The sequence below is a fragment of the Phocoena phocoena genome, chromosome 9 (assembly GCF_963924675.1).
Source record: "Phocoena phocoena chromosome 9, mPhoPho1.1, whole genome shotgun sequence".
Taxonomy (NCBI): domain Eukaryota; kingdom Metazoa; phylum Chordata; class Mammalia; order Artiodactyla; family Phocoenidae; genus Phocoena; species Phocoena phocoena.
The window spans coordinates 90,126,677-90,152,943 of NC_089227.1; the positions used below are offsets into that span (position 1 = coordinate 90,126,677).

General features: G+C 42.7%; 1 protein-coding gene across 2 annotated transcripts in view; it reads right to left on the reverse strand.

Moving 5' to 3' along the window:
* Window positions 1-1,819: 1,819 nt before the first annotated feature.
* Window positions 1,820-26,267, reverse strand: part of DGKI (diacylglycerol kinase iota) — a 461,776-nt gene continuing 437,328 nt past the window's right edge. For both annotated transcript variants that reach the window (XM_065884368.1, XM_065884366.1), the window contains 5 exons: window positions 25,160-25,197; window positions 21,530-21,650; window positions 7,937-7,973; window positions 6,186-6,285; window positions 1,820-1,936 (listed from right to left, as the gene is read on the reverse strand). In XM_065884368.1, coding sequence (XP_065740440.1) covers window positions 1,820-1,936; window positions 6,186-6,285; window positions 7,937-7,973; window positions 21,530-21,650; window positions 25,160-25,197 — 413 coding nt within the window. The remainder of the gene's footprint in view (window positions 1,937-6,185; window positions 6,286-7,936; window positions 7,974-21,529; window positions 21,651-25,159; window positions 25,198-26,267) is intronic.

Consider the following 26,267-nt stretch of genomic DNA (forward strand, 5'->3'; position numbering starts at 1 on the left):
GACAGACTTAGACCCCATCCACTGAGAGGCTATTCCAACCTAATACAGTATATATCATCTTTGTACTTTCAAAATGATACGTGACCAAAAGTGGTTCAGACAAGCAAGGCATCACCACTGGAGCTTGAAATTAAATGTAGAGAGACGACAGTCATTTACGTTTACATGCAGAAACACTAGGGAAACACTTTATGTCTAAGAACTAAATGGAAGAAAGCTCAGAAGACATCGATTTAGTTTAAAGCAAAAAGGTCACCCACTTTCACTTTTTGCCTTATACCCAAGTCAAGTAGATATTTTCAGTGAAAGAAGACTTTTTCTCCTGATACTTTAGTTATCATAGAGTCCTTAATAGAGGTGCCTGTAAGTACCAATGATCCGTGGCAGGATTAGAAGCTGTAATTCTACTGCCAGCAAGATGTTCCTGGCTAGACTCCCACAGTAGTCTGCACTAAGAACATTCTGGTAGGGGAAACAGAAAAAAGAATATATTTGACCACCCTGTACATGAGATATGGGGCTATAGTGCTATCAGGTATGACCTTGGAACCTGACAAGTAGTAGGTGAGGCATCCATCAGAAAGATCCAGGCATCTCGGAAATCTGGCAGTGGAACTCATAAAACAAGGCTTTGTCCTTGGGACAAGGCTTACTTGGGGTAATGAAAACCAAAACCTAAAATGGGCCCCCTCTCACCACTGTACCTGAATCTTTTAGCCTCTGTGCAACATTCCAGCGACTGTTTTCTTGCTTAAGTGAGTTATTTTGACATATGTTGCTACTTTTGCTTTTGCTGTTTTATTTCCAGTCGATTAGCCTGCTTTCTATTATCAGTCAAAAAAGCCTAAAAGTAAACGCTGTCGTAGCGCTCCATTTCCTGTAACCACAGTTCCCACACATGGTTTTCTGCTCTGCAATTTCAGCAGCACTTAAAATCGAGTGGTTCTGCAAACTAGCTGTGGGCCTTCGTTGAAGCCATTGCTCATCTCTATTGCAGCAAAAGGCAAAGATGGCTACATGTAGGCAGTACGGAGCTGGACCAACAGCCCAAGCTGAACCGGCCCTCCGTGGCTATCGGCAACAGCCCTGCCACCTGGGTTGACCCCTGGGTCCCCTCTCTGAGGTACCTCTGAGCCCAGACAACTCCCATGCCACCTTGCCACGCCTCAGAGATATTGCACACAAGCTGACATTATTTCTGTGGCACTCCCCAGCTCCTGTATAACGAAAAGGGATTAAGGAGGGGGAGAGGAGACATGCAAAGGTCACTAAGTAGTCTCGGTATGTTTAGTCTTGGAAATGGAAGCGGTCTGACGGTTATATTTTTGCAGGACAGCCAGAGGGTTTGAAAAGACCTTCAGAGTCTTCTGGTCTCCAAAGGCTGAATGTAAAGAGAACCGATCATATCATATTTTTAAAATTGATGGGTCATTACAGGAGAATTGTGCGGTACAGGGGAAAGGTGAATGCATAGGGGGCGGAGGGAGCAGTGCCATTTATACAAACATCCTTGAATCTTTAAAATAAATTATACAGGTGAACACAGAAGTTCATGCTACTTGCTGGAAGCAATAAGGATCGAATTTTGTGGAATCTGTATTCCACAAATCTCCAGGTATCCTGCCTCGTCCTCAGTGGGCTATCATGTTCTGTTGTACATCTTGGTAGCCCTTAAAACTGGTGGCATGGTCTCAGATAGATTCTTGCAGGAGAGAGACAGATTTATGGATTCCATCAGCTTCTTCCAGGGGAGCTGCCCAATCACCAGGAGGGCACAGGTGATGTGCTCGTTCAGATTCTCTCAGCCTGTCTACCAGGGTCAAACAGCAGTTTCCAGGTCCTCATGGCCAATGATCTTATAGTTCTGGCGGCTTTCTAGGTAGGCTGCCAAATCCGGGTCCCCGGCCTGCTGTGCTCTCTCTTGAGGTGTCTTACCCTGTAGGTAACAGTGAAAAGGAAAGAGACACAAACACTTGGGATAAGATTTTTTTTAAAAAAAAATCATAGAAACAGAGCTACTCAAAGATGACTTGCTAAAAAGGATCTTTCCACGTTTGCTGTTTTAGAATTGATGAGACACTTAAAGATCTATTTTTTGACAGATGCATCTCATCAAACATGTGAGGTACGCAAGCTCAAGAGAGACGATCACTTTTCAGAGGTGGGGTTCCATCAAAGGAAAGGGAGGCTCACAGAGTAGCCAGGTACACAGCAGCGAACTGCGTGGCACAGTGAGTTTGGGAACCCAGACAGATCCTTTCTGGAAGGGGGACAGAAAGAAATCACTGAACAGAAAAGCAGGGAAACGGGCATTCTGATTTCTAGTTTGGAACTCTTTCTGTTATACTAAACCCTGGGAAGTAACAAGCAGAAACAAAGAGGAAGGGATGGTCAGAAACAATCTAAAGGGGTTTCTTTGTTGGCTTCGAAGTCTTCAGTTAGGTTCTCCCCAATTTAGAACTGTCTTATCTCTCCAAAAAGTAAGTTAATTTCTGACAATAAAAGTGATGGGTGTTGATTAAAGCAAGAGGGAGGAGATATATGTATATGTATAGCTGATTCACTTTGTTATAAAGCAGAAACTAACGCACCATTGTAAAGCAATTATACTCCAATAAAGATGTTTAAAAAAAAAAAAGTACCAGAAAAAAAAAAAAATCTTGGGAAAGTAGAAAAGCATAAGAAAATAAAAATCACCAGTAATTCCACTATAGTAAGATAACTGCTGTTAACCTTCCATAGAGTAACTATTTTATCATCTTTTTTGTATAGCTCTACGCATAATTATTTTTATGAAAATAAAACCATACTTTGTTTACATACTGTTAGGTAATGTGCTTTTGCACTTAATAATATATCAAACCTTTCTACGTCATGAAACGTTCTTCTGCATCATTTTAAATGACTGTATAACTTTTTGCAGTCTATTATGTTACATGTATATTTATATACACACAATATTTTTGAAAGGAGGCCGATGAACAGCAGTCAGCAGTAAAAGGAGGAAAGGTCGCCATTCTTTTGAATGTTTACAGACATTACTTCACACTCCTTGACGCTTCTAATTTTTGTTCAATGATATCTATTTTAAAATATTGTTTTTTAAAATCAATTTTTATTGGAGTATAGTTGATTTACAATGTGTTAGTTTCTGCTGTACAGCAAAGTGAATCGGTTATACGTATACATATATCCACTCTTTTAGATTCTGTTCCCATACAGGTTACTACAGAGTACTGAGTAGAATTCCCTGTGCTAAACAGTAGGTCCTGATTAGTTATCTATTTTATACCTAGTAGTGTGTCTGTGTCAATCGTAATCTCCCAATTTATCCCTCCCTTTTCTCCTTGGTAACCATAAGTTTGTTTTTTACAACTGTGACTCTATTTCTGTTTTGTAAATAGGTTCATTTGTACCATGTTCTTAGATTCCACATATAAACGATATCTTATGATATTTGTCTTTCTGCGTCTGACTTACTTCACTCAGTATGACAATCTCTAGGTCGATCCATGTTGCTGCAAATGGCATTATGTCGTTATTTTTTATGGCTGAGTAATATTCCATTGTATATATGTACAAAATGATATTGAGTTCTAAGGAAAGGGTAGAGGCATGATCATTGCACCAAAGTAATAGCTCCACGTATAAAAATGCACACAAGCAAGCATTACAAAAATTATCAAACACTTCTCAGCCTCCATCTCATCTATTGCAATGGGTGGTATCAAACTCAATTAAGGCTGATCCTAGTAGCCTACAAGGGGATATGGAGTAGAAGATAGAAGGGAAGTAACAATGGCTCTAGACTCTTTCTAAAATTTTACTTATTTAGTTGGGATTTAATATTTGACCATAGCTTCAAGTTCCTATAATAATTTTATTCAACTTGGTTACAGTATTTGTAGATTATCTTGTCTTCAATGTTAATGAGGTTGGGATTCCCAATTTCCAAATATTCAGAGAGATGGACTGGGATGGGCCTCTGAGTTGATTTTTAAGGAGCCATTCCCTATTAAGAGAAATTCTCAAAATATTGCTTCTCTTCAAAAATTTCCAGAAGAAGAACCAGTCATAATTATCATATTCAGCTTTCACCTAGCAAAAAATTATGGAATGGAAAAATTACAGGATCCCTGAAAAGGATGAAGCTCTATTACTTCATAAGGTAGGATCTATAAAACAAAATGTTGGGTGAAAGTTTATACAATAGCATGTACAGTATGACTTTACCTACTTGAAGAAAGTGAGAAAAGTAGACGTACCCACATGTGGGGAGAAATCATTAAAGTTTTAATGGTATATAGGTCTAGATTGTGGGATTTCTAGTAATTTTTACTTAAAAACTTTTTTTTGCATTGCTAGAGTTTTCTATGTGAGAATGCACTATATCATAAAAGTAATAAATTTTTTTTGCATCTGGAAAGAGCACATACATATGTAACACAAAATAGAAAGGCGTCTCAAGGAACATTGAGCCCATTTACTTGATTCAGAAACTTAGATTAAAAAAGAGCCATCTGGGCTTCCCTGGTGGAGCAGTGGTTGGGAGTCCGCCTGCCGATGCGAGGGACAGGGGTTCATGGCCCGGTCCGGGAAGATCCCACATGCCGCGGAGCGGCTGGGCCCGTGAGCCATGGCCGCTGAGCCTGCGCGTCCGGAGCCTGTGCTCCGCAGCGGGAGAGGCCACAACAGTGAGAGGCCCGCGTACCGCAAAAAAAAAAAAAAAAAAAAAAGAGCCATCTGCTCTGGGGCCGGGTTTCCTGGCCAGTCTTTTATTCATCCCTCTATTTCATCTTTTTCCTCCCTTCTCTTTTATCACCTGAGTTGAGACCAGTCTCTGTGTGGTAAACAGGCAATGGCCCTGCTGTGTCTGAGTGGCCCCAGCAAGGAAGGCCAAGTCCACCTCGGATCATGGCCTCAGCTGGTCCTACCATGGGTTGTGTTTCTCAATCAGGTTACACATCAAACCACCTAAGTGCAAATATCATCTGGGAAGAATATCACAGTGAATAATTTGGAATCCTACACCCAATTAGCTAACCAGATAGGTAACAGACCAGCTAGAAACCAGGACCCAGCTTAACGAATTTGATAGCCTAGTGCTATCAGAATTAAGGCAGCCAGGGACCTCAGTCAGAGAGCAAGGATCTGGTGGGTCGCAAGGAAAGTGGAGAATCAAGCAATGCACCTAGCTCAGAACTGGCTCAGAAAGGAAAGAAAGGTCCGCATGTCACAACGTACACTGCAGTTGGAGGAGACCCCAGGGTGAAGACTGCATATAAGTAGGGGCTCATCACTTAAATGAATCTAATGGGGCTGAAGTCATCAGTAGGCTTCTAAGTAATTTGTCTCTGTTTCTTGGCTGCATTCACTGACCCCAAACTTAGGTTATTTAGTACCACTTAATGAAATCCTCATCTATATATTAACATTCTTCTCTGTAACCTTCTACAGTTAAGTGGCTTGTCCTTTCTTGGAGCCTACCCAGGGTGCTTTAAAACCCTCAGAGCTGACCATGATCGTGACCTCAGATCATCACAGAGAAGTCCTCTCTGGGGTTGATCTTCTGTATGAACTCTTCTCTCTGCCCATCTCTGTCCCATGGGCTGCAGTTCTCGGTCAACAGCACTAAGCTTCAGCTCCTCCTTCACTCCAGCTTTGACCCTTTCCTTGGGTGCTCTCTGTAAACCGGAGCAATTCATGGTGCAGCCTGATCTCCCATCCTGGGAGCGACTGGTCATCACTTTGGCACCCATATATGGGGCCACATAAATCATGGGTTTTAAGCTATTCTGGATTAAGTAGCTGAAGGAGAAATTCCAAAGGGGCTTCTCGATAGCCAGGCCAATATCTTTTGCACCTGGTCCCGACCCTTCTAGTGCTTTGCACCTCACCCTCTCCACACTTGGCTGCTGGCAGCCAGCAGAAGCAGCCCAAAGTCCAAAGGTCAACGCGTTCAGAGGTCTGTAAGTCCCTTAGGCAAGCACACACCCTCCCTTTGTGCTTATACATTTAAACTGCAGTTTCTCTAAATGAAACACTTCATTTTTTCCCTCCTTTTCCCAAAGCCCCAGGCACTTCCATAAGTACAGAAAGGATGCCTTTGCTACGGGCACAAGTGAAGGCAGTGGTGCCAGAGATCTTGCCCGTGGGCGGATGCTTGCACTCGCTCATCAAGTTACCTTGGAGTCCGTCTTTCTCAGAGATGCTCCTGCATCCACCAGAAGCTGGCACACAGCCCGGTTCCGCTGGCAAGCTGCCTTGTGCAGTGCGGTCTCACCCCTAAATCAAAGATGAAATGAGAAAAGGGTTGGAGGCAGGAGTGAGAGTAGGGTAGAGGCGGCAGGGAGGGAAGTGAGGGTAGCATCCTCCCCCTGCTGCTCACGTTCTGTGCCCCTCGGCTGCTTTCCCTATCGTCTGTGGGTGAGACCACGGCTGCAGGGCATGGCCAGGGGAGGTAGGTGAGGGGCTTAGTCATCCACCAACCCTAACATCTGACTCCAGCCTCTTTTTCAAACAGTGTTGGCTGGTCAAGTAGGCTGAGTGACTTTGTTTTAAGCGACTACTGTCTGATTTAAGTAATACCCAGTGGCCCTGTGAAATAGACCGATGGGTGTAGATATGTCTGAACAGTGTGGAGCCACTCTCTCTGTGCAGTCGTGTGGGCAGGGCAGGAGCCACCTAGATGGTGCACATACAGGAGCAGCGATGGGGGACCACAGCACGGTGCTTGGTAGACCATCTGGCCCCGGGAGGAGTAGCTCCTGGAAACCCAACTTCAAAGACCCGGGAGATACCCACTCTGCTCTACCTGCTGATTCCTGGTGAGTGGCAGGAGGGGGACAGCCACAGAAGATACCTGGGAGGGATGGTAAGACTCTGGGAGGGTTCTGCAACCACAGCTGCCCCACTGGGCAGCAGGTCAGCCATCAGTATGGGGAACGGTCAAGGCAAAGGCAAAGTGGCTATTTCCCCCACCCCCACAGGCAGTACAGGGAGGAGGACATTCTGAGTCTGAAATTGAAAAGACACTTAATGCCAAAGTGTTTATGGAAAATCAAACGCAGTCCTTAGGCAAACTGGGGTGAGTGATAACCTTGCCAATGGGATTTGCGGTACGTGGACAAACTGTGTAGCAAGGGACAGTTTCTCCCTTTGTCAGTAAATCCTGGTTAAATCCTTCCTACTTGTCCTCCTCCATCTCTCCTTAGCCCCTCCCCACACTCCACCCTGCCCACTCTTTATCCCTTTTCAGGTTTCACTGGCGTTCTTCAGAGGCTCAACATGGCTTCCAGGGTTAAATGCTTAGATTTTCCTGTTTCTGTTTGGGGAATAGTAGCTATTTTGGCGCCTGGGAATGAGAAAGTTGAAAACATTATCAGTCTGGCAACCATCCACAGAGCTGGTGACTTTCTCAACCAGGGTTTCTCTTCTGAAGCACAAAACATGGAAATGGTTGGAGGTACTATGTTCTTGGTTCTCCAGTGGTTGTATAACTTGTCCCGTCTAGACTCAGCACAGAGAAATTGTTTCACTATACAAAAAGGATGCCTTAGGGCATTAGGGCTTACTTTTCTTATAAACCTCACTTGAGGAAGAGTAAATGTGATGGGTAATTAAGAGGTAAGTGCATTAATTTAGACTTCTCTGTAGTTCAAGGTGCATCAAAGCAGAAGTACCTCACTTGAAGGAAGTTCTAAATGATGACCAGCAACAGCTACATGTGCAATCATCATGACAGGTGCCATCTATTTTTATTGTGTATTCTTTGATTTAGAAGATTAGCCCTGCACAGTTATAAATACAACTGAAAGTAGACACTTTTTATCACTGACATTACAATTATCAATTGTATGCCCTAAAGGCTACATTCTTTTCCTAGATATGTTCTCAAGAAGATAATCTGGACCACATAATGTAAGGCAACACTCACGTTTCGCTGTCTGCCATATCCAATAACTCATAAGGTCCTAAAGAAGAGGAAAGCAAGATGTCCATCAAAAATAGTTCAAAAACTAATAACCATTAACAAAAAATTATAGTCACAGAATTAAAATGCCTTGGGAAGCTGAATAAGAAAGAGTATTTGGTGACAGGGATAATAAGACCACCTCCCTTCCAAAAGAGAAAGGATCCCTCTACCTACCCCTCATCAATCTCTCAATCACCACCAGGCAGTATGTACAGAATGGGAGATAAAAATAATGATATGGCCTCTGCCTTCAAGAAGCTTTCAAACAAGTTGAAGAATGGAATAAATGAAAAATAATTAAGTGGCTACCTAGTCGGGGGAAGGGAGAATCAGATGGACTTTAAAGACCATTTTTCATTCTCCAGCAGCAGGTGGTTTGGGATGTAATCTTATTTAGTATAGCGTGAAAGCTATGAGACCATATTATTAAGTGTCCCTTTCTCTGACATAACACAGCAAATTACACTAAGTCAAGATATTATCCAGTCCAATCTCTTATGGGGTAAAATTCTATTTTTCATGAGATTTCCCTTCCAAAATCTGGAAGAAATGTTGTATGTAAACGTCAAATGATTATAGATCTTGATCAGGAATGAAAATGTCCTGTACTTACACACTCACAAGTCCTCGCTTGTCCACTAATTATCCATTCAACCTGCAAACACTGCTAGGAATGTTCACCTTTCCCCCCAGCCTTCACACAATTCCTTACCTGCAGGTATCAGCCGACACAGATTTTCTCCACAAAGCCCTCTATCTCCCCACTCCTAATACTGCATTAAATTCATTCCTTTGTGTTACCTTACTTTGTGTACTAACCCCATTTCCTAAAATGGTGGGGGGTGGGGGTAATAATAATTAGTCATCCAGATTGAGACTATCCCTGACAAGTAGGTATATATGATCACCTTACCAATCACTCATGACACTTGTCAAGCCATGTTAAAATCACCTGCTGACTTGTCTCTCTCCACAACTAGACTCTGGAAAACCCCTTGAAGTTGTGGCCAGTGTCTTGTCCACTGTGTCCTTCCTTGGTGACTGGCATGGAGCCTGGTGCCAAGCAGAGGCTTAAATATTTGGTTGAATTAATGAATAAATGTGTTTGGAAGGGTCAAACACAGCTCTAGGTATTGAGCACTGTAAACTTTAGAAGTATGATCCTGGTGATTTGCTCTCCGTATGGGCAGATATCATCATCATTGAGCATTTATTTATGTAACTACTTACTACATAATTAGAAGAAAGTCAGTCCTACTAACCATGAAAGTCATTGGTCAGACACTGATGAAAGAAACTGAAGATGACATGAACAGATGGAAAAATACACCATGTTCTTGGATTGGAAGAATCAATATTGTTAAATGACTATACTACCCAACGCAATCTACAGATTCAATGCAATCCCTATGAAATTACCAATGGCATTTTTCACAGAACTAGAACAAAAATTTTACAGTTTGTATGGAAATAAAAAAGACTCCGAATAGCCAAAGCAATTTTGAGAAAGAAGAGCAGAGCTGGAGGAATCAGGCTCCCTGACTTCAGACTATACTACCAAGCTACAGTAATCAAAACAGTTTAGTACTGGCACAAAAGCAGACATATAGTTCAATGGCACAGGATAGAAAGCCCAGAAATAAACCCACGCACCTATGGTCAATGACAAAGGAGGCAAGAATATACAATGGAGAAAAGAATCTCTTCAATAAGAGGTGCTGGGAAAACTGGACAGCTACATGTAAACGCTTGAAATTAGAACATTCTCTAATACCATATACAAAAATAAACTCAAAATGGATCAAAGACCTAAATGTAAGAACAGATACTATAAAACTCCTAAAGGGAAACATAGGCAGAACACTCTTTGACATAAATTACAGCAATATCTTTTTGGATCTGTCTCCTAGAGTAATGGAAATAAAAATAAAAACAAATGGGCCCTAATTAAACTTAAAAGCTTTTGCACAGCAAAGGAAACTGTAAACAAAATGAAAAGACAACCTCCAGAATGGGAGAAAATATTTGCAAACAATGAGATCGACAGGGGATTAATTTCCAAAATATACAAATAACTCATACAGCTCATTATCAAAAAACAATCCAATCAAAAAATTGGCAGAAGATATAAACAAACATTTCTCCAAAGATGACAAATGGCCAACAAGCACATGAAAAAATGTTCAACATTGCTAATTATTAGAAAAATGCAAGTCAAAACTACAGTGAGGGGCTTCCCTGGTGGCGCAGTGGTTGAGAGTCCGCCTGCTGCTGCAGGGGACACGGGTTCGTGCCCCGGTTCGGGAAGATCCCACATGCCGCGGAGTGGCTGGGCCTGTGAGCCATGGCTGCTGAGCCTGCGCGTCTGGACCCTGTGCTCCGCAACGGGAGCAGCCACAACAGTGAGAGGCCTGCGTACCGGGGGGGTGGGGGGGGGGAAACTACAGTGAGGTATCACCTCACACTGGTCAGAATGGCCATCATTAAAAAGTCTACAAATAACAAATGCTGAAGAGGGTGTGGAGTAAAAGGAACCCTCTTGCACTGTTAATGGGAATGTAAATTGGTACAGCCACTGTGGAGAACAGTATGGAGGTTCCTTTTTTTTTTTGCGGTATGCGGGCCTCTCACTGCTGTGGCCTCTCCCGTTGCAGAGCACAGGCTCCGGACGCGCAGGCTTAGCAGCCATGGCTCACAGGCCTAGCCACTCCGCGGCATGTGGGATCTTCCCGGACCAGGGCACGAACCCGTGTCCCCTGCATCGGCAGGCGGACTCCCAACCACTGCACCACCAGGGAAGCCTGGAGTTTTTTTTTTTTTTTTTTTTTGGAGGTTCCTTAGAAAACTAAAAATAGAGCTACCGTGTGATCCTGCAACCCCACTCCTGGGCATGTATCCAGAGAAAACTGTAATTTGAAAAAATACATGCACCCCAGTATTGTACTATTTACAATAACCAAGACATGGAAGCATTCTAAATTTCCATCGAGAGATGAATGGATAAAGAAGATATGGTACATGTATACAATGGAATGCTACTCAGCCATACAAAAGGATGAAATAATGCCATTGGCAGCAACATGGATGGACTTAGCGATTAAGTGAAGTCAGAGAACGACAAATACCATATGATATCACTTATATGTGTAATCTGAAAAAAGAGATACAAATGAACTTATTTATAAAACAGAAACAGACTCAGAGATGTAGAAAACAAGCTTATGGTTACCAAAGGGGAATGGGGTGGGAGGGATAAATTAGGAATTTGGGAGTAAACTATACATGCTGCTGTATATAAAACAGGTAAACAACAAGGACCTACTGTATAGCACAGGGAACTACACTCAGTATTTTGTAATAACCTATATGGAAAAAGAATCTGAAAAAGAATATACATATATATATATGTATGTATGTATAACTGAATCACTTTGCTGTACACCCAAAACTAGCACAAAGTTGTAAATCAACTGAATTTTAATAAAAAATAAAATGTTCTGTGTACCAAACATCAAAAAAAAGAATGAAATGTCATTTGCAGCAACATGAATGGACGTAGAGATGATTATACTGAGTGAAGTAAGTCAGACAGAGAAAGACATACGATATTGCTTATACATGGAATCTAAAAAAAAAAGATACAAATGAACTTATTTACGGAACAGAAATAGACCCACAGACATAGAAAACAAACTTATGGTTACCAAAGGGGAAAGGGGGCAGGGAGGGATAAATTAGGAGTTTATATATATATAAAAGAGATATATAAAAGAGATAACAAATAAGGACCTACTGTATAGCACAAGGAACTCTACTCAATATTTTGTAATATTAAAAAAGAACATATATAGAGAGATATATAGATATATATCTGGATCACTGTGCTGTATACCTAAAACTAACACAATATTGTAAATCAACTATATTTCAATTTAAAAAAAAATGTCATTGGGTCAAAGAGAAAGGGGACTTTCACAATCCTCCTGGTCATCCAGGAGCTAAATCGCCAACTGTACCTCCTCTCTTTCCCATCTACTGGTCATCAAGGCTGGGTGAATCTTCTCTTGCACTGTCTGTCCTATTTGTTGCTCCTACATGTCCTATTTGACAAATAAGCTTCCTAAAAGGCCTCTGTCAGGAACATGTTAGCATGCAGGAGTGTTACTAAGAAAACATAAAAAAGATCTTGCAACATCCAGATTTCCAGGTTTTAAATTCATCATACGTCCTGTGTCAGCCCAGGTATTTCAACATTGAAGCTCACAGTCTTCCACTTGCAACTACCCTTCCTCAGTTTGTTCTCAGGGCTCCATTGCTTTTGCATAAGCTAAACCGATAGCTGCACAATCACCCAGATGTTTCTCAGGCTCTCCCAGCTGTGAGAGCTTTGCTCTCTCCAATCTTGCTACCCAGAGAGGGATTTTCTACCCACACACCTAAATCTTACACATTCTTTACAGACCAGTCTGTGAAAAGGTCCTCTGAAAAGGCCACCTTTAACAGATGGAATCAACCTGTCTTCTCTTTGACAGAAGGAATCAATCAACAGAAGAACTCCCATAATACTTACTGGAGTCTACCCTTGTACTATGTGTTTGCTTTTCAAATGTATGCCTCATCTCCTTAAATAAATTATTCTACATCTTTTAAATGTAAGAACACTTGGATTATTTTTCATACCCTTCTAGCGTGTTCCCTATTTTACAGGTTCAACGAGGATGCAATTCATTCATTTTTGTTCCTCAGTCCTGTGATTCTAAGGAAACGTGAATGATAATCCACCCCCTCCCCGCCCTGTACCCCCTGAAGTACCAAGCAGTCCAGCACAGTGATTAAGACTGAGGGTTCTGGAGCTGAACCTCCTTGGTTTCAAATCCCAGCTGTATCTTCCACTCACTAGATCTTGGGCAAGTTCATTTCATTTCTCAGCCCCTTGATTGTCACGCATGTAAATCAGGATTAATAATAATATTTATCTCGCAGGTTTGTTACGAGGTTTCATGAGTTAATACAAAAGAATGTGCTTAAAACAGTAGCTGGGACACTACATGAAATGCCTAAAGTTTAAGTATAATTAAGTGTCCTACTCTGTGACATAACACAGCAGGTTACACGGAGTCAAGATACTGGAATATCAATGAGGGAAGGAGATATAAAAGGGTGCCTTGGCTCCCACTTACATTTGAAGTAAGTATTGACTCCAATTCTGTGTCCTGAGAACCAGTCCTCCAGGCCTATTCAATGGCTGATGAGGTATTGATGGGGCTTCCTCCACAAGGTCAGGAGCAAGAAGGCTTACGGTGCCCAATGGTCCTTTCAGAAAGCTCTTTCAGCAAAGCCACTCATTTTGAAAGGAATTCCAAGAACGCGAGCAGCCTGACCTCACCAGTGTCTGTTCCCATTGTTACTGCTAATTGTGTAACGGAGCAGGACCTTCCCGGGACAGATCCCTCCTCCCGTGTCCTCTGCTGTAACTCCTCTCTGGAGTACCTAGACAATAGTATCTGATGCACACTTCCTGAGTTGTTTTACACATGCTAAAACTACCACCAAATAGAAAAAGTTAGCTACTTGTTGATCATGAGCCCCCAGACCTACCGGCACCTGAGGATCGATAATGTTAACCCCGGGACACCGCCCTGTTACCTCGCCATCAGCCAATCGGAGAATCGTGCATAAGCTGATCACATACCTGTAACGCCCCTCCCTCGCCTTGCCTTTAAAAATACTTTGCTGAAACCCTTTGACGAGTCCAGCGTTTTGGGGCACGAGCCACCTGTTCTCCTTGCTTGGCCCTGCAATAAGCCTTTCTCTGCTCCAAACTCCAATGTTTCGGTTTGTTTGGCCTCACTGTGCGTCGGGCACACACGAACGTGTGTTTGGTAACAACTGCACAAATTTTTAGGCAGCAGGGGCCTTGTTTCAGTTCCTCCTTTCCTCAGCACCGTCACTTGGTGCTCTCAGAGCCGCACCCACAGGGGGTCCATGGACTCGGGGGTCCACGCCTCCACGCAGTGAGAGGATGCTGAAGCAGTTGAATCTGTGCTAAAATGGCAAGGATCTGACACTCTGAAAGTGGGACAAGGAAGAGAAAGAAGCTTGTTCCTCAACTTTCTGACAAGAATCACTATAAATGAAGCCAACCCAGAAGGATTCCAGAGCTGATCATCTAATCTGCGAGTCAGGCGCGCCTGGAGCTGTTTATTGTCTCCCCCTCCCCCTTTAATCCTCTGCAGCTGACAGAGATGAGAAAAAGAGCTGCTGATACTAAAACAAGATCCTTTTGCTCTTAATAGCCAAAGAAACTTCAGTTAAAGGTTTCAGGAACAGCTCTGGAAAGATGGACTTAATTAACTGATAGCAAGAAGGGGCTGCAGAAGAGAAAAGGAGAGGAGGAGTGACTGCCAGGTGGAGCCTGAGACAAAGCTGTGGTTTCCCTCCCTATTTGTGTCTTCAGTGACCTATAGGGAGCTACTCTTACTAGTACAGCATGCTGTCTAATGTCTAATAGGGCACTGTGTGAGTTAGTAGCATTGGTTAAGATTTGGAGGTGGAGGTGTAGCCAGAGAAATAAAAACAATCAACAAAGACCATAAAAATTTTCCCTTGAAAGAAAAATACATGTGAAAAAATAGCAACTATGGTTTTTGGAAAAGTTAACTTTAGTCTCACTCATAAGGAGTGAGAACAGGAGAAACAGGAGAAAGAGAAAACATAAAGATGATGGAATTCCTTCAATATATACCAATGGGGAACATTTGGGTTTGGGCTTACTTTGTATTTCATGAATACATATATCCTGATTGTGGATACCACGCATTTCCCCTAAGGAGTTTGAAGGAATGCCATTAAGCTGTCAGCAGAGAATTCCCAGATTGTTCCCTGAATATAAAGGGAACTCTTGGCTCTCTGTCCCTCCCAGGATTTACTAAAATATCCACACTCCATTCCGTAGCTAACCTGCACCGGAAGATGACTGTTGAATCTCCACGGAGGGGATATGGGTACAGATTTCTCCATGAAATTTTCAGAAGATGATCACTGCCCTTCTGCAGCCCTGTACCGGTTGTCACTAGAACACTGCATGTGATACTCATTTCAAACCACCCTGTGCTCTGGTTGTTCATCCATGTTTCATTTCCCTCGCTGGGTTTTAGGAATATGGAAGGCAGAAGCCAATCTCATATTATGGATGAATTTTGGCAAGTCACCTAACTTTACTACCCTTCAGTTTTTACCACCTGTCAAATAGAGATAAGAGAACTTACCTTGTAGGACTGTTGTAAGAATTAAAGGTATGAATACATGTAAAGCATTCAGAACAGTAAAGATGAGCAGTGATTATTACTATAACATTTTTCTTCAAAAGTGCATGGGACTGGGCTTCCCTGGTGGCGCAATGGATAAGAATCCGCCTGCCAATGCAGGGGACACAGGTTCGATCCCTGGTCTGGGAAGATCCCACATGCTGCGGAGCAGCTAAGCCCGTGCGCCACAACTACTGAGCCTGTGCTCTAGAGCCCGTGAGCCACAACTACTGAAGCCCGCGTGCCTAGAACCCGTGCTCCGCAACAAGAGAAGCCACCGCAACGAGAAGCCCACGCACTGCAACAAAGAGTAGCCACCATTCTCCACGACTAGAGAAAGCCCGCGCGCAGCAACGAAGACCCAATGCAGCCAAAAATAAATAAATAAAAATTAAAAAAAAAAAAGTGCATGGGACAGAATTTTTGAATGAATGAAACATTTAAAACTCCACTTGGACCCTGGCCAATATATTTTTTTTCTCAGAAAGAGATCCATAAGTGGAACATGGATTCCAAAAAAAGAGCTACGCTGTATGAGAAATGGTCTGAAAAATAAGGGAAAGAAAAATACATTGTGGGGAATACACATCAGTATTCCCTGCTGAAGGCCAGGGAAGCTTTTCTTGCTTCGAAGAGAAGCAAAACTTCACAAACCTCCCAACATGAAAAAGTGAGCAGCATGGTAAGTAGTCAGACCTTCCAGATTTCAAGTTTGCTGCCCAGTCAGTGCTCATCCCATAGGTTCTTCCACTGAACTGATGCAATTTTATCATCGATCCTGCACTTGTATATACGATGTGTCTTTTGTCACATGCATCCTTTAATTTGCTTCCCACACCGAGGCATCCAAATCCCCTTTGCTATTCCTACCAACTCCCCGTGGCCTCTCTCTCTCTCTCTCTCTCTCCGGACCTCATTTCCCATTAGTCTCCCTGACGCTGCCAGCAGACCATTCCAAATCCTCCTCTGCTCCAGGACAAAAGCTACACAGATGTGGGGAGAGCTGGCACTGGGAGCTCTTAACAGCACCATCATCCTGTCCCAGCAGGATGGTGGTCGTTTCTCTCGGGGACCAGAGGCAGAAAAAGGGCGGGGGGGTGAAAAAAAGAAAAGAAAGACTGAAGGCAGAAAAAGAGGGAAGACAAAATAAGCCATTGAAATCAGAAAGGAAATGCATGAGTGAGATTTCTATCAGGAAACACAGTAGGGGGCAGAGGGGTGGGAGCTGGGAGAATAAAAACAAAAGAGCAAAATGTGCCGGGGTGGGGGGCTGGGGTAAAAGACTAACACCATAAAAGTCTCTCGAAGGGCTAACACTAGGGAGGAGGGAGTGGGCAAAAGTATGGCTGAAAGGAGTTGAAAAGCTGGCGCCGCCGGGGGGTGGGCGGGGGGTCTCTCAGCTGGAATCCCTCCACATCCTCCTCTCTCCACCCTGTCCCTGTGGAATTCTTAAGCTCGCTCCCTCCTCCGTTCTCTTTTCAACCCTCCCAATGCCCAAATTCCAGTTTTTCATAAAGGAAAGCAGCATGTCGTGTATTTGAGAGAAGAAGTCCCAAAGAAGATGCGGGAAGAGAAAAATTCAAGCCTCCTGTGGCTTTTCAGAAATAACCACAGGTCCCGTGCCCCCCAGCCCCTCAGCCTGGATTTAAAAGAGCTCTGAGAAGAGAACTTGGTTGCTGAATGCGGTGTCTGGGAGAATGACTAATCTCTCACGACTCCCGTTCAGAGGGCGGCGTGCTCCTGATTGCGGACCCCACTGCTCAGCGTCAATAAACGGTGGAGAAGAGGGCGAAGCAGAGGGGAGAGAGGGGCTCCCTGGAGTACGGATGCAGAAAGCAAACAAGCCGTATCAGTCATGAGCCTTGAAAAAGGCCCGCTGATTTCTCAGGACCCTTGTCGTTAAAGGCATCTTTACAGGCAGGTCTTTGAACAGTTTTTAGGATTTATATAATATGAAGACATAAAATTTTCAAAACTAAAACTTCAAGAGGTTTGCAGCAACTGAGATTATTAGGAGGGGCCTCTCTTGACCTTTGGCACAGTGGAAAATTTGTATTCATTAATTTTTTTATTTACATGAATTCAAACTGATCAGACCCACCCACTCTGCAAACCTAATGCTAATTTACAAACAACGATGCCAGTCTGGTAGAAATCCCCGAATCCCAGCCTCACAGAGGCATCTTCGCGAAGGATATTTTCCGTCAGATCAGGGGAATTTCAGAGTCATCGTCATCGTTAAATTAGGCAAGACTATTCACTGAGCAGAGATCACATTAAGATGATTACAGAGAAAGGGTCATGTTTTCTGTGTTCCTGTCCCCGACTTCAAGAACACGATAATTTAAAAGAGTTTCTGTAATTGAAATGAGATGGATAGTTCTGCAGAGATAGTTTCCAATTCTAAAGGCACAGGTTTATAAAATTATATCAGCAACTAAAGATATTAAAACAAATGACAACAGAAATAGTTGAGCCAAAGTCCTTAGCTCTTAAGGAACATGGAGAATTAGGCTGACAACGTCAAAAGATTTTACATCCGTGTTCCTGAATAACTAGAGATAATGAGGTTGATGTTAAGAATGAAATTGACCATGCCTATCGGGTCGATAAATACTAATTTTAGTAAAAATCAACTGCAATTCAGTTTCTATTATTTGACTGCAGTACTAAAAGGTTAAAAATTGCCACCCATCAATATACAGTGATCCTTAGAATGTAGATCATAGTAAGACTTTATTTTCAAACAGAAGAGATGGATTTTGCTTCATGGTCTCCAGTCTTTTCCCCCATGTATCTACTGGCCAACTGGAGACCCTGGTGAGGCAGACACAGTGACCATGAGAACTATTTGCCTGTGAGTGACGTTGAGGTGATTACAAAAATCTCAAGTGTTTTCTCATTAGTATAAATATTAAACCAACTAATTTACAAAAGCTAACCCAAGAAATTAGAAAAATAAGCTTCCCCCTACCCCAAGTTCCTAACAAATTCCTTGTGTCCTTCAGTTTTGACACAGAGAGCTGTATCACATTATTCACTGCAAAAGACACCTGGGATCAGAGAGAAACTAGTTTAGTATTGGAATGTCAGGCTTTGATCAGAGCACTAAGAGATTTGCCAGCTGCATTTCATGCCAGAAAGAGTGTGTGTGGACTGATCTATGGCTGAGGTTAGAAACTCCAAGTCTTATGAGCTTGAGTTACAGGGGCTTTTAAAGACCGTCTTAAGGGAGTAGAAAGAGACGTTGGGGGGTGTGTGAAAATCCTTGGTGTTAGAGCTATGTCATCTCAGGCCTCATCATTCAAGTCCCTGGGGAGACCCAGCTGAGAAGAGGATTTTTGGTTCTGTTTTTAGTGTAATTATGTCCCAGATATTGCATGGGACATACTTAATGCTTAAAAAAAAAAGTTATTGTTCTCTTGTATTTTTATTTGCTAAATATTGCAGCCTTGGCTTAGGACCCTGAACCAAAGGAAAATATAAAAGCAGAGCTCCAGGGAATTCCAAGTGAGTCAGTAGTTCAGGATATTGAGAAGGGAGGGTCATCATTTTCAACTGAAGAAGACAGAGTAAGGGAGGGGGTAGATTAACTACGGCCATTAGTTATAAAGCAGAGGGGTCTATTTCCCCACCCCTTGAGTTGGGGCTGGCGCTGTGACTTGTTTTAGCTGGCAGAATGCCACAGAGATGAGGCGGACTTCTCCAGCCTGGCCTCAGAATGTCTGGCAGCTTCCATCCTCACCCTCCAGGAACCCGAGGGCCGTCATGCTATGCAGAAGCCTGGGATGAAGGTCCAGGTGTAGAGAAAGGCTCAGGTGTCCCAGCCATCTCAGCTGAGAGCCCCGAACATGTGAGAGTCCACCTTAAATACAGACTCAGTCAAAACGGCAGCTCCCTGCAGCCTCATAGGTAAGACCAAGTGAGATACCAGCAGATCACTGATGCAGAGCGGATCGCAGAACCAGAGAAGGGAATGCTTGTTCTTCAGGAGAGGTAGAGAGGGGAGGAGAGAGAATCCCTAAGTTGCCTCATCGCTCGGATAGACAGCCAGTGTCTCACCTAACTCTAGAGTGGTATGTGGGTATGTGGGCAAACAATCTCATCGGGTAAAGGGCAAACTAGGAGGGAAGGATGGAGAATGATCAAGACGACAGCCACCAGGAGTACTTGCACCTGAGCTAGAGGCAAACAAAGTGACAGCATATATCTAAAGTTCACCTGAACTTTGTACAGTGGACATCCTGAGGTCTTTTCTATTAAGAGAAAAATAACCATGGAAGCTTTGTGACCTTTCTGCACTGTCTGTGGGGCTGGGTTCTAATATTTGGTTCTGCCTGTCACAAGATTTTGGAAGAGTCACTATAAGGAAGAGGAAACACATATGATGTGTGTTGTTGGGGGCGGGGCGGGCGTGGGAGAGGCAAGCAGAATTGACGCCACCAATGCTTTCGCAAGTCTTGCCCAAAGAGGAATGCTTTAATTGCCGGGGGCAGAATGGTCAGGTGAGTAGGAGGCAGAATATGCACACCCCAGACACAGCACCGGAAATATATCTAGGCTTTCCCGGGCAGACAGGCTTGGGATTATCCAACCTAGCCTACCAGGGGGAAAGAAAGCCTCTAATGACGACCATCCTACTTTAACTCCCTTTTCCTCTTCCTAAACCACTCTTTCCACCATAATTCAGGCCAAGGGTTCAAGCAAACGCTCCATGGTGAGAAGGTACTGAAGACAAAGCAGTCTGACAGTCTAATACTTACCTTACGACGTCCTTGTAAAGATTAAACGATAGGATGTGCTCAGGATAAGCACGTGTAGTATAACCCGTGCTTGAGAAATGGTAGCTATGTTACCTGTTTGTGGCTTTACAATAGGACTTAAGGCATCTACATCCAACTGCTTTAAATTTTATGATGCATATGTTTATATATTTTTTTATCCTGCAACTGCTTGATAACAGTGACTGTATTTTGTTTTTGTGTGTGTGCTGGTCTATAACAGGTAGTTCCTGTGAAGTACTCCACAAACATTTGATGAACGAGAGAATGAATGAATGGAATAAGACATGTTTGCCGAATTGCATAAAAAGAGGAATAAAAAGGAATGTGAATCAGACGTAGAAAACAAACTTATGGTTACCAAAGGGGGAAGGGCAGGGGAGGGATCAATTGGGAGTATGGGATTAACAGATACACACTACTGTATATAAAATAGATAAACAATAAGGACCTGCTGCATAGCACAGGGAACTCTACTCAATATCTTATAGTAACCCATAACAGAAAAAGACTAGATATATGTTTATATGTATAAATGAATCACTTTGCTGTGTACCTGAAACTAACACATTGTAAATCAACTATACTTCAATTTAAAAAAAAGGGAATGTGAATGTGAATATGCTTACTGTTTACAACCTAAATATGATACAATGAGGGTAGGCCACAGGCTCAATGCTAGGGCTCACAGAAAATCTTCCAGGATCTCTGTGTACCTGTATCTAGCAGAGCTAGAGACCCCTCAAAAACAGCCAAGCCAGGGAGATGCTTCCCCCCTCTTTCCTAGTTTTCAGTCCTAGAAACACTATAAACGTGGGAAGCTGAAAGTATGGTCAACATTTGATATTCCTCTCATGTGTTTGTGCCTCTAAAGGACTATCAGAGGTACATGCTACAGTACATAATCTATAACACCAAATTACAAACCCAGTTAGGACACCGTCCAGGAGGTGAACATGGCCGGCCACAGAGGACACGAGAGTACCAGATGTTTTCAAAGAGAATAAAGTGTGACTTGAGTTGAAAAGATGAATGAGACTCAAACAGAAAAAAAAAAAAAAAGGGGGGGGTGGGGTGGGGACTAGAAAGATGGAAAAAAAATATGCTCATTACTGCTCAGAATGATCAGGTCCCAACTAGTTCGCTTCCCAAAACATAAAAGCTCTTCCCAAAACAGCAAAGCACGCTATGCCAGGGCCACATTTGGTTTGTCTTCTAGTTTTTAATTAATCAGCCCCCAAATACCCTGCAAAGGCCTTGATATGAAAATTATTTGTTAATGGCTTGGTTAAGGTGACCTACATGTGTAAGGGATCTGGAATCCCAGCTCCCTCAAATAAGCAAGGAGAGTCAGCTAAAGTTGGAGAATATTTCCACCATTCTGAGGACTGCCTGGATGAAAGTCAACTTAGAAAACTCAGTCTATTTCACAGATAAATGATTCTTGGTTCGCTGTGCCTACTCACCGTGGTCAAGGATATATTTCACAATCTCCCCGTTGCCGGTTTTAGCTGCGTAGTGAAGGAGTGAACAGTGGTCTGGTCCCTGAATTAGCAGGCTGCCTCCATTTTTATAGCTTTCTATTAGCTGAAAAAGAGACACAGGAAAAGCAGCTCAGGCACAGTCCAGAACAAGGGAAACAGCTAACCGGTGATAAAATAAAACTAATGTAACAAACCACAAACGTCTCCATCCTCAGAGGACACAGAGAAAAGTCAAAGAGATGAAGTAACCATTCCTGGGTTTGTGTTATCACTCAAATAGATGGCCAGTGTCTCAGCTAACTCCAGAGAGGGTATGTGGGTACTGAACAGCCTAAGGAAATGGAAACATGCTAAATTACTTGTTCCCTGGGCACTGGTCTCTGTCTCAAGGGAGTAAAGGGTGGAGAGAAGAATAAAAGATTCCCTATGCTGGCTCAGCGTTCTCTTGAGTGAAAGAACAATTAAGTCTATAGGCAGGAATAGCTTGATGTCTGGTAGCTAAGCTCCTTCCCCGTCCTTTAGTTTTTTCTCCAATCTCTAATGAGCCTAGCTACCGAGTACAGAAGCTGCTTCCTATTTTCCTGCATGCGCTCACAACACATATGCACACGGCAGACACAGGCACACCCGTGTATGTCTCCTTCCTTCATCCAGATCTGCAGTCCAGCCTGCATGCCTTCTGCCCAACGTATACCCAACAAGGCTTGAGATGATCCATGGGATAAGAACCAGAAGGGTTCAGAGAATGTAGTAGTAGAAACCTAAAAGCCTTCAAACATGAGAACAGCCTGGAAAAATCAGATACTGCAGCCTGGGAATTAGGTGGCTAAATGAGGACACAGTCTAAGTTTGTGAAATACTGAACATTATAGAAAGTGTAACTGGATCTCCGGTCTCTACACTGCAGTATATCAGAACAAGAAGAGCCTTTCTGGAGCTTCTAAAAGGTAGTTTTAGGATAAATAAGAATCAAATAACTCAGCAGGATATAAGCAAAAGGAATGTGTCTTCCACCAAGAAGTTAGATGGCAAGCATTATAAAAAATCAAACAACTCACAAGGTTAAAGAGAGTAAACTCACAGCTCACGCGTTCACTCAAAACCATAGAACCGCCACGTGCCAGATGCCAATGAAACAAAGATGAATACAACTCGGCCACTGGCCTCCAAGACCGTGCCGTCCATGGGGGAGACAGGTGTGTAAAGAGTTGCACAGAGACGGAGAAGAACCTGAGGAGGGTAGCACAGGGCACTCATAGGGGATGGAAAAAAGTCAGGAAAGACTTCCTAGGAAATTGATCAAAAAGGAGTCATTGAATGGATGTAAGGAATCTATGGGGTTTTCATGCCTAAACTGTGAAGCAAAGGAACAGGAAGAAGTAGCTAATTGTCTTCCACAAAAATCGGAGAGAATCCTGTTCTGTCCAACCCTCTCGTCTCACAATGACGCTTCCATTCTTTGTGGGCAGATCCACAGAGGATTTGGGCTCAGCAGAATAGCAGAGACCCAATCCATCAGCCGCCCTGATTCTGCCCTGCTGTGGTGTTTACAGACACTGTGAATGTTAAGTTAGTCCACGGGCATTTTATGCAGCCCAGTGTATAGGAGCCACTCACGACAACCTTCACACAAGGATGATCCTGGGTTTTCTGTTCCCGGCTCACTGGTGCACTGCCACCCCCCGCTCCCCACCCAACCTCTCTCTATCGCTCTCCATCCCCTACACACACACGCGCGCACACACACACACACGGTGTAATATTTAATATTTATTGTACTTTCTACGTGGGATAGAAAAATGAAAGAAGATAGAGAAGAAAAAAGAAAAGGGGGAAAAAGTACTTGGGAAGGAAAAGAAAAAAAATGACAGAAAGAAAAGAATGAAAGAGAAAAACCCTAAGCCTTTATATTTTACCTCTCAGTAAATAAGGTGTTATTAAGTCAGTTCTTAGTCATTTAGGAAATAATTACAACAGAGAATGAAATAAGACAACCAGCTGAATATACTGATTTCCCATCTCTCAAATAATTCTCTACTAAGTACCAAAAAAAAGTGTGGTAATACACCCAGGGACCTGGAAAATCTGTTGCCTAGACTGAAAGTATATACAAAATAAAATGAAAAGGTTTCAAATGTACAACAGTTTGCAAAATTTTCTGGTTTAGAAGCTCTGCAAGGGCAGGAATCGGGTCTTAACTCAGCCTCTCTTTCCCACAGAATCCACTATAAGGCCCTACAGGGAGTATAGGATAGTATTGGTTTAATCCACTGCTGGGAAATGGCACTGAACGCATAGGCACCCACACTGCTTAGACAGCACTTTCCTCTTGTGGGTAACAATTCCTAGTAACACTATGATCTGGACAGTGGCACAGGCACCATTCCCAGGATTATGTGTCTAAAGACGGCAGTTTATCAAGATGCTGGCAACCTTCTCACCATTTGTCTTCTGCTAGTAACCTGTTAAAAATGTAGCACAGAGATTTTGCAGTTTATTCAACAGATGTGCTTCAGAAGAACTTGTCTACAAGGGCAGTGCTTCTCAGCTTTCTTTTAAGGCTTCTGGTTTCTCCATATGCAGTGGTGCCATACTCCACGAGTAAGGCAGGGTCTCTGCCCAGGAGCAGTTGTCGGTATTACAGAACAGATCAGTGCCAGTGTGGGTTATACAGGGATATGTGGGCAGTCTAAGTCCTGATGCCTGCAAATAACTTGGGGCCAAATACAGCTTTTAGGGTATTCATAGATTATATTATATGTTATAACAGATATTTGCCTCCCCACTATGTTTAGCTACTAAAGAAACACAGATTAACACTATATTAATAAAGCAGCTATCATTTTAGAGTCCCTGCTATGTAACAGGAACAGTCTTAAGAGCTTTACATGAATTTTACATTCAATCCTCACAATAAAGCAAAGTGATTCCATTTTACAGATGAAGAAACTGAGGCACAGAGAGAATTACGTAATTACACAAAGTCACGTATACGGTGAATGGCAGAGCCAAGATCTGAACCCACGCAGTCTGGCTTCAGAATTCGCATTCACTCTAGAGGCAAGCAGTGACCACCTCCTTCCCTCTGAACTAAATTCGTCAGAAAACACGAGCACAAATCAAAATACTCGAGGCAGATCAGAGCATCTTCTGATTCACTGTGATCCCCGAAGTTCAAAACTGTAATAATGTCGCCAGATGTAGGCTCTTGCCTAGAGAATGTATTTCTGGGTATTGTCCAGGTTATTCCTACAGATGCATTCATTTAAAGACCTATCTAAAAAGAAATCTTTAAACTTCAAATTTCAGAGAGGAGGAATTCCAAGCACTGTGAGGACTGCCTCCTGGGGACATGCATCGGTTGTATCTAGTCAAGGCAAATAGCGCAGTGCCTTTGCACAGACCCTTTGCTATTAGGAGATGTAGAGATGCTGTGAAGACCCCTCTTATCCTCTCTTCTCAGTCCTCAAAAAGAGCATCCTTCCTCCTTCTAACCAGCTAGTACCAGGGGGATGAGAAACGATATACGGGATCATGAAAATTTGGTGAGAAATGATGTTGATTAAAAGTTCTTAAAGAATCACCAAAAGTTCTGGTAGGAAGATATCTTACCTTCATAAGATCACCAGCTATTACTGCCTGCAAAATTGCTGTGGAAGACAAAAGAGAGATGTCCCATTAGTAGAAGACCCTCTCATTAAAATATTATAAAGGGCTGGATCCGTATTTTGGAGACACAGTCTACGTTTGGGGCAGGAACCAGGGGAGGACAAACATGCTGAAGGGTGAATCTGGGAACAGACTAAGGCCTTCCCTTTAGCCCTTCCCTACCTGGGCACTCATCTCATACATCATTCTAGAGCCTACCTGAGACCCCTCCAGCCCAGGTACAGTAAAGAGAACATGAAATTTAGAGTCACACATACTGGATTCAAATCTTAGCCCTGACCCTTACAGGCTGTGGAATACTGGGCGAGTTATTTAACCCCTCTGAGCCGCAGTTTCCACATCTGTAAAACAGCAAGTCTCAATTGTATAGGATCCTTCAAAGGATTAATTCAATCATCTAAATGTTCTTAACTCGTCCACTGATGCAAAGTAGGTGCCTAATCGTGATTGCTTCTGGTCCCTTCTTTCTAGTTCCCTCTACTTTGTCCTTTTGGGGTTCAAAAATCACTAGTAATTTTGTTTGTGTGTTTTATAATTATAAATAAATACCTACTGCTATGGAAAGAAGGACAAGAGACAGTAAAGAAGAAACACATATTTTGATTATGTTCTGAAGAAGATAACCGTATATTTAGCATAAAATTCATTGGTGATTCTTATAGAAAGAACTCTAGAAGTCCTAGGTAACCTAAACTAATTGTAAGACTATGTAGCCGAGGGGAAAAAAATATAAGTAGCTGTGCCTTTCATGTGGGGTGTAGAAGAGGAATGAGAAAATATAACGGATAAAAGGGGGAAAGAATACATGAGTGTCTAATCACAATTATGGTTCCTAAAGGGAACATGTGTATTAGGTCGAAAATGGTCCCTTTAGAAGAATAAATACTTAGATTCTAAAACTGCTCAATAAAAAGATTATTTTAAGGCTTTAAAGTCACCAAAAAAATTAGAAGATTTAAAACTTATTTTTCAAAGTGTCATTTTACTCTTCTTGTTTCAGAGTCTCTCATACAGAGTTAGCCAAAAATGTAGTATCAGGTATCAGAGTACA